General features: G+C 42.1%; 1 protein-coding gene across 1 annotated transcript in view; it reads right to left on the reverse strand.

Annotated features, from left to right (window-relative positions):
* Window positions 1-9,670, reverse strand: part of HERC2 (HECT and RLD domain containing E3 ubiquitin protein ligase 2) — a 121,707-nt gene that overhangs the window by 18,647 nt on the left and 93,390 nt on the right. The window contains exons 78-81 of the mRNA XM_015410976.1: window positions 6,056-6,270; window positions 4,515-4,692; window positions 3,367-3,528; window positions 1,042-1,133 (exon numbers count right to left, since the gene is read on the reverse strand). Coding sequence (XP_015266462.1) covers window positions 1,042-1,133; window positions 3,367-3,528; window positions 4,515-4,692; window positions 6,056-6,270 — 647 coding nt within the window. The remainder of the gene's footprint in view (window positions 1-1,041; window positions 1,134-3,366; window positions 3,529-4,514; window positions 4,693-6,055; window positions 6,271-9,670) is intronic.

Genomic DNA, 9,670 nt, shown 5'->3' on the forward strand with positions numbered 1-9,670 from the left:
CCTCCTCCTGGCAACCTTTCAGCTTGGCCCTTTCAGCTATCTACTTCGTTTATACCACACCTTTCTCCACAATGGGGACCCAAAGCAACTTACATCATTCTTCTCTCCTCCTTATCTGTGTGGTAAGTTAGGGTGAGAATGTGTAACTGGCCCAAGATCAGCCAGTGGGCTTCTATGGCAGAGTATTTGAACCTGGGTCTTCTAGATGCTAGCCTGACACACTACATTACACTGCTCTTGAATGGTAGGAAGAAGCTGGTTCTGGGTGAGTCATGCAACTCACCTAGTGGCTGCTGTCAGGCCTGTCCTGATTGCTCCTCCCCTCAAAGGCAAAACAGCTCTGGAAAGAAAAAAAAAGAAAGAGTGCTGCCCCTCCCCCCTTCACTGACAGACACCTAGGCTTATAGGCTCATCATAATGTGTGGTTGGCACTGAGCTACAGGTACTGCTTCTATTGTCTTGTTTTTAAAAACCCAATGTATTTTTTTTAGATTGCAGACTTTTCTGAAAACCTGGGGCTATTTCAGGTTTGTAGAAAGATCTGTCTTGTCTGTTCAAGGCTCCAGTCTCCAGATCTAAGTATCCCTACTCACTCCATAAAATATTCTCAAAGTAGGTTATGCCATTCAAAGCAAGACAAAAACCTGATTATGAACTTTAGAAGAAGAAGAAGAGATTGGATTTATACCCCACCCTTCGCTCAGAGTCTCAAAGCTGCTTACAAACTCCTTTCCCTTTCCCTCCCCACAACAGACACCCTGTGAGGTAAGTGGGGCTGAGAGAGCTCTTTCCAGAACTGCCCTTTCAAGGACAGCTCTGACAGAACTATGGCTTGCCCAAGGTCACCCAGCAGCTGCAAGTGGAGGAGTGGGGAATCAAACCCGGTTCTCCCAGATTAGAGTCCACGCACTTAACCACTACACCAAAGTGGCTTCCATAACTGGTGAAAACAGGGCTGTATGTCAAGCCTTCAAATGATTATTGTTACAAAAAGAAAATATTCTAATATTTTAAATTGCAATCAATAGCAAATATACTTACCAGGTATACACTGCTCCTGATTTGGTAAGGGCCACAGAAAACTGTGAGCCACATTCCACTTTAACTACACCAACGCCTGTGAGAGAATCAATCTAGGAAGACAATTTGAACATGACTCAAAAAAGAGGACAACTCCAGACCTTTGCAGTATATAGATTCATCTTAAAATAAAAGCTTACTTACAATCTAATCAGACTTTTTAAATTGACCAAAACTCATTTCCAGTGCAGCTTAGAGAAATTACTTAAAATAAACTGATCTCTTGCTGTTTACATATAATGTCAACTTGCTTAACCTCCTCTTTTTAAAGAGGATATGACCTATAAAATCAATATTTATGCACCCTCAGAAAAATAAAGAGACAACGAAAGCAACTTCTGGAAAGGCACCTCCAGTGCTCTTTCAACAAAGTGATACCCAAACAAGGAGGTGACAGCCATGCTGTGAAGTCTCACAAGAATACAAAAGTAATAACATGGCACCTTGCGGATTTGAAACTATAAAGATATATTTGACTCTGCAGAAGTAGAGATTATATCAAGCAAACAGAAGCCAAAATATAGAAGGGGGAGATTTTCTGCCTTTTATCTTTAAGATTTCAACATTTCTTATTTCCTATCTAGAAAATTTAGAAGATTTTGACGTTCTGATTCAAGTTTTTGAGGAGGGAGGTGCAGGTATTTTTTTTTAAAAAATCTAAATACAAAGGATGATGGGTAAAACAGTCTCTCAGAACAATCAAATTTCTGCAGTCTTACAACCTTCCACATCATCTTCTAATAGATCAAAATAAGTCTGCCAAAGTCTTAGAAATTATTCAAATAAGAACAGACTGCAGTACAGATGCTTCTGTGATGGAAAGGACAGCAAACACTACTTAAGCTTATCCCACATGTACTGTTTAAGAAATAGGAAAGAAATGAAAGAGGCTAACTTAAGAACTGAATGTTAAGTTTGCCCTTTTCAGTTTTGACATATACCATGTATACTGCTTAAGAAATCAGAGCTAAACAGGTGTGATAACACTGCCAGTGACACAATAAATCAATTCTGTCTGAAAGCTGTGTATCAATATTGGTGCCAACAGCCCTTTACCTAACTTTAGGATTTCTTGTGTATCACCTTACATTTACCTACACTGAACTTCATTTGCCACAGTGTTTCCCACTCAACCAAATTGTGGAGATCCTCCTGGTGCTTTTCACAGTCAGCCCCTATTCCTGTTGTTTGTACCTGCTCTGTCCATCTATTTCCTGTTATTTAACCAATTTTTAATCCACACCTGCTCTGTCCATCTTTTTCCTGTTATTTAACCAATCTTTAATCCACAAGAGAACCCATGCATACTATGCAATATTATTTCCCATTCACCCGCTTTAGAAAGATCCTCCTGGAACTCTTCAATCTGTTTTGCTTTTCACGATCCTGAACAATTTGGTATCATCCACAAACCTGACCACTACACTGCTCACCCCCATTTCCAGTTCATTTATGAACAGGTTAAATAGCACCAATCTCAAGAGTGATCCTTGTGAGAGCCCACTGATCATTTCTCTCCCTTAAGAACTCTCCATTTATTCCTACACTCTCCTTCATTGTTTAATCAATTTTTACTCTATAAGAGGAAGACTACTGAATTGAGAGGAGTCTCTGGGCAGGTATCTTTTCAAAGGTTTTTTTGGAAGTTCAAGTGTATATCTATCAAATCACCCTCATAAAATCTGAACCTTCTCAACAACTCTAAAAGGTTGGTGAGGCAGAATCTCCTTTAGCAAAGTAATATAGCAACCTGTTAATTAACTATAGTTCTTAGGATCACAGCAGTTTACTCAAATATCCATATAAAAACCCCTGAATTATTTTTTAAATGCTCAAAAATGAAAAAAGTTCTTTGTCATGTTAATTCTAATCCACACAAAACAATGCCATTCACCATTATCATAACTTGGCTAGCTAATGCTAAATGTTAAAAAACCCAGTACCCCTCCAGCACACACATGAAATCTAAGAAATGTACAATCTGGGTCCATTGGTAGGACAGCATTTCTGCCAATGGAAGGGGGGTGACATTTTCACCAATTTATCCTCCCGTTGCAGGTCTCTATACTATGCCCACACTTCTCCCGTGATCCCCCTGACTCTTTGAGACCACATTTTGGGGAGTACAGTGAGCTGAAACAGGAGCTAAGAATGCAGGAAAGTTCTGGTCCACAAGCAAAGTAGAGCTCATGTTACTTTGGAACGAATCCTATGTTTTCAAAATGTTAATTCCCTATTCGTCAAACATGCATAGACTTAATACAAGAGAATCAGAAATCTTAATACCTTCATTGGCACTTTACAGCCATCACTGCCTCCTCTTCCAAGTTTTCCGTAGTCCCCATCACCCCATGACCAGACTGTATCATCATCTGTCAAACAGAGTGTTTGTGCATCTCCACTGCCACAGGCTATGTCAATCACACGGTAGCCCTGAAGTGCTTCCACCTGAAGAACAGACACAGCTTGTCTGTAAATCACTTATATGAGCTTTAAAAAGATAAACAGGAAGTACACAAGTGTATGTAGATCCTCTTATCGCTGGGCAAGTCTTGTAACACAACAAATCCTTCAGTTTAACTTATGCTAAGAATAATAAGCATCCAATATTTTTGTACCAATAAATGAAAGCGGAATACTACAAAATGTAAACACTGAGCTTCTGAAGCAAAACATATCTTCTTGAATTCTGTAAAACTTAAAGAAAGCACTGTAACTAACAACACCTTTCTAAAACTGTAAATGCTTCTCCTGGGAGACAGAGATGGTCAGGAACATCACGGGGATCAGAAGGGGGGGGATGGATGGACGGCAGCTTTGTTGGCAATGCCCCCCCCCCCCAACCTTTGGATTCAACTCAGAATCCAAACAATATTTTAGCACTTGCTTACTATAAAATTAAACTACAAGGAAGACAGATACATGGAAATTAGCCTTAAGAGGCAACTTTCTACTAAAAAATTAAACAAATGACCCCTCTGCTTCTGAAAGGTATTCATAGTTGCAATGAGTACATAAAGATTCCTGCTCATGCTTATCTTAAATTATACAGTCAGGCATGAGGCTTGCAGTTAAACTGAAATTAATTGCTGCATCACAAATGTTTATAGCCCAGAGCAAGCTGACAATAGTGGGCATGATTTATTAAGAACTTCAAGACAACACCATCACTGAAATTAAAAAAAACCAAAACAAATAGTAAAGCAGAATAATTTTTCTTGTTTGTTGCTGTAATTCATTTCAATGAGATAGGGTTCTATCCTACAATTCCATTTTGTTAAGTGTGCAAGTGACCACATTTAATGGGTCAAGGTTTCCCAACTAGTGGAAGAACATTACAGGATTCCACCCATATTTTTCCAAGTCCCAAAGTAGCTTTATCCCGCACCCATTAAAAAGAATGAAACACATGACTAATTCAGAGACCATCTTACCAGTTTGGGTTTCAGCTGATCTTCACTGTCCCCATGGCCAAGGCGTCCGTATCTTCCCTTGCCCCACGTGTAAAGATCCCCAGCAGCAGTAATACATGCACTGTGTGCTCCGCCAGCTGCGATGTCAACAATTTCTATGCCTCTCAAAGATTCTATGACACGAGGACGATCACAAGGGCTAAAAAGAACAATTTTAGAAAAAAGCAAAAAATAATTTTGATCTCCCCCCTCCCCACTGGGTTCATTGAAGTTGCATGCCTTAGTAAATATATTGCAAAGATTTATTTTGTAGCAAAAGCCAAAAAGTGTCTTTAAACCACAGCTTTAAAACCTCATGGAATAAACAGCCCTAACAAACATTTTATCAGATAGTAAGGAGTTCAGTATTTTGCTGCATTCCCAAATCTGTGAAGTGGCATGGCAGAGCAGGCAGGCAGGCGCCCAACCAACATTCATCAAAAGTTCTGGATGCAGCTTTGCCCATGAAAGGGTGCCTCACCACTGTGCTATGTACTGTGGATGAAGTCTGACAAAAGGAGAAGGGGAGTGGGGCACATCTGTTATCCCAGTACAATGTGACTGGTAGGGTGCGTTCAGACGGGGGATTTACAACGGTATAGGTGCCGGTTCCAACCGGTGTTCACACCGCACACATCTGCCTTCCATGCCTAACCGTTGTAAACAGCTTTACACCGTTGCACCCTGCCACTAGGTCCCCAAGTGGTGGTATCCTGAGTACAACGGTTGTAATCGCTGTCCCCCCCCCCCCCGTCTGAATGCTCTCTAACGTTGTACAGCCACTTCCGTTCGGAAGCCTGAGGCTTCCGATTTCCCCCCGCCATTTTTTTAAAAGTATGTGATGTGCGCTTGGGCAAAGCTTCGCCCTGAGCGTTTGTTTAAAAAAAAAAAAAGAGGCCCTTAGTTTACCATTTCAGAGGAGTCCAGGACTTCAGGGAGGGCAGTTTGGGCTTTAAACTTTAAAAGGTAAGTCCTTACCTTTAAAGTTTAAATGTAATACGGGGTTGTTTTGAGCATGCGCAAAGATCACCATTTTGTGGATGGCTGCCTATGCGCATGCTCAAACTGTGTTTAAAAAAACAACAACACGCCAACGCCCGCAGCGTGTGACAGGGCATACAGCGATGGGCTCCGCTGTGAGGGAGGTAAGTGTGATTGCGTTTCAGCCGGCATAAACTGCACCGGTTCCAACCGGCTGAAACACCGCGTCTGAATGCAGCTTTGCCCATGAAAGGGTGCCTCACCACTGTGCTATGTATTGTGGATGAAGTCTGACAAAGGGAGAAGGGGAGGGGGGCACATCTGTTATCCCAGTACAATGTGACTGGTAGTGTACTCACAATAGTCAACCGGGCTATCGTCAAATTATCAACAATACTGATGTAAATACTAAAACTTTTATGTTTGATAGATCTACCTTGGGGATTTGTTAAATAAGTGAGTTATCCTGTTTTAGAGTTTCCAGATCCCCACATACTAATACAAATATAATGTATTCTCTACGTAAAAGCTTTTTATATTACCTTCGATTCCCGTGACCCAGTTTGCCATCTTCTGCCTCACCCCAGGAATAGACTTCTCCTTCTGAAGACAGTGCCAGACAGTGCTTTCCTCCAGAATTCACAGCAACTTTCTTTATAAAGACATGTTGTATGGATTCTAATAATGTTGGAGTAGAAACAGACTCTGTCCCTCCAATTCCAAGCCTTCCACCTGCACCGTATCCAGTGGCATACAACTAAAGAGAATGAAGAAACTTCAGTAACTGTCAGAAGTTCATGCAGAAGAATATAAATATTCAATGTACACTAGTACTGACAGTCACTAGGAAAAAGACAGCCATGACAGAAACTTATAACTAAAGCATGTGTCATTCAGAAACTCTCAGCCTCTACCTCTTCTTCTACTTACTCCAGGCCAAAACTACACAAGTTTGGTTCAGACATAATGAAAAATCATAGATTGACTATGGTTTGGTTGTGAAACCAGGATTCGGGTCATGGACAATCACTCAAATCCTGATTTGGTTGGACAAATGAAGGCTTTGTCACCTTTGTTCTGGCCACATGAATCTGTGTCTTGGGGACTGCACGAGGGCGATGCCAAAGTACACCAAGATGGTCATGTCCCTAAACCATAATTAAGACCATCTGTGATTAAGTAAATCAAGATCCTGGTTTGACAGACCCTAAACCAGGGGTCCCCAACACCTTTCCTGGTGCCCACTATGCATTTTTTGAAAGTGGGTAGGGCCATGTGAGGTTCTTGCCCAGCAGGGCTTCTGATTAGCCACTGGAGATTTGACTGGCTGCGCAGATTAAAATAATGGCAGCTACCACCGTAGTGTTTGTTTTATTCTCTCTTACTCCTCTTTACCCCTCTTTTTGCCTACACTTGGTCTTCCTCTGTGTGTGTGGCTCCGCCTCCTATGACAGCCATGTTGTGGCGGGCTCTGCTTCCTGCAGCAGCCATATTATGGTTGCACCTACCACCCTGTGTCAGAATTCCAAAGGTGCCTGTGGGTTCAAAAGGCTGGGGATCCCTGCCCTAGACCAACTGCTTTTAGTGGAGCGGCTAACATTCAGATAGTCACACTAATTGTAGTTAGTTTCATTAAACCAGGGGTGGCCAAACTTGATTAACGTTAAGAGCCACATAGAAGAAACATCAGATGTATGAGAGTCACAAGACATGAATATTACACACTGCCAGAAATAAAAACAAACGAGGTAAAAACAGATATTGATAATGATATTTAAAGAGATGAATGGTTTCTCCAAGCTGGCCATGCTTTGAGGACGCTGTATAGAAATATTGCTTTCTGCTTTCTATATTCACATGCCTTCTCCTGTGAGTACATTCTGATGACATGCTGTGTCTTATTTCCTGTTGCAAAGCCAAATGGTGAGGCCAGATGGCCGGAGCAAACTTTATAACCATGCCATATAACCCACATTCCTTCACACCTTTCTGCTAAAAGCTAGGCTTGAAGGCACCTGGGCTACATTGAACATGTCACGTAGGCAATGAAGAAGCTGTGGAGTTTGGGTCACCTGACTGCAGGAGGGGCCCCAAACTTCTAGCCAATCTATACACACACCTGATGTGCAGCTATGACAACCAACAATTGGGCACACCCCCTGTCCACTCGTGATTGGCTGAATGGCCACGGCTAATCATGATTAGATTGGGGTATAATTGATTGATCCCTATGGGAGTGAGTCTCTTAGCACTTGCGCTCTTCCTCCTCCTGCCATTGTCTGTTTATTGCACCTGAAATGCTGTCTCTTGGGAAACAAAGAGCTGGTTTGTGAATTGGACCACATGGTTGTGCAAGATGGGATTTCTATTCAAAATCCCTTGGTGTTTACTTGGACTGATATACCATGGACCTGTATGGACTATTGAACTTCAATTGGTAACTATGATGCTTAATGTGTAGTTAGGGCAAATCGCCATAGATTTTATATTGTTTTTAGTATCCTCTAATAGTCTGTTTGCTATGCTCTGTACTGAATAAAGATCCTTCTTATTTCTAATTGTCTCTGATGTTGTAAATTGAGCTCCAAGGCTAAATCTTGTGGGTGACGCTGACCACATACGCTACCATTGGAGGGTAAATAGTGTGCATCTCTGAGTACAGCTGCTGATGTGTAAAACCCAGATGCCAACTAAGGGCTTGAATCTCTTCCCTTAGGAAAAGGCAGGGACTATTGAAAGAGATTCTGGTGGTAAATTACTGGATTCCCTCGCATTCCTGGACTGGACTGAGTGAGTTAATCCTGTACAAACGCATTTAAAGTTAGAGTTACTTTATTTTTCTGCTCCCCCCCACCTCTGGCCTATCCAGGGAGGGGAGCACTGACTAGGGAAGGGACGTCCAGTGGGGAAGCATGCCTCCCCTTCACTTCCCCAGGTGCCCTGCTGGGAGCCGCACAATGTGTGTGAAAGAGTCGCATGTGGCTCCCGAGCCACAGATTGGCCACCCCTGAATTAAAGCATGATTTTTCATTATGTCTGAACCAAGCCAAAACGTCTCATTGAACATTAAAGACCAACAAATGTATTGTGGCATAAACTTATATGGTGAGCCAGGTTCCCAGGTTGTTATTTTTTATTTATTTATTCATTCCACTTTTACCGCGCCCTCCCCGCAAGCGGGCTCAGGGCGGCTTCCAAAACTGACAAGCAGTATTCAACACAATAAAACATAAATACAAGCATCAGTTAAAACACAAACAACCCATATAAAACATTCATTAGATGGCGATAAAACTAAAGTGCAGTTTAAAGACACATTCAACGGTGCCCCCACGTTAGGTCGTATTGGATCGAAGTTCACACAGGGCGCTGCTGGTACGCCATCTCTCCTATCGGAACGCCTGCCTGAAAAGTTCTGTTTTCACAGCCCTGCGGAACTGTGACAAGTCCCGCAGGGCTCTAATCTCGGCAGGTAGCTCGTTCCAGTAGGACGGAGCTGCAAATGAAAAAGCCCTCGTCCTGGTTACCATCAACCTGACTTCCTTAGGGCCAGGGAGGTCCAGGCGGTTTTGGGATCCTGATCTCAGTACTCTCTATGCAACTGAAGTACAAGCTATAGGTCAATTGGTGTGTGTATGGGGGATTATTACAAAAAGAGGCCAGAGGGCCAGAACACAACATTGCAGAGCAGAAGAAAATCACATCCAGTCAAAAGAGTAAATGATCCAATCATAGCTGACGATTTTTCTTGCAGGCTGATGTACATGCTGCCTCTAACCGGTGATCTATAAATCACAATTCTTCCTGTATTCTATCTGAATCTTCAACTACAAGTAATTCTAACAGGATGGAATTTTTAGTATAGTATCAGTATAGTGTCTATATTTCCATATATCACCACTGACAGGTGCAGAAGCCATGAACAGCACATATAGTTCCCACAGGATGGTCAGTCTCCAATGTCACAACAACGATTGGAAGGTGGAGGTTTTACAGTCTCCATGAGTACCACTAGCTTAACTCTCTGATGTCACATAAGGCCTAAGCAGTCTTGGAAAACTCTTTAGAATACCATATAATTTGAATGTCAGGATTAAACAACAATTATAGAAGTGGAGACCCTGCAAGAACATTCAGGGACTTCTCATCCCCTTTCT

This window comes from Gekko japonicus, unplaced genomic scaffold (genome assembly GCF_001447785.1).
Source record: "Gekko japonicus isolate JY-2015 unplaced genomic scaffold, Gekko_japonicus_V1.1 scaffold244, whole genome shotgun sequence".
Taxonomy (NCBI): Eukaryota; Metazoa; Chordata; class Lepidosauria; order Squamata; family Gekkonidae; genus Gekko; species Gekko japonicus.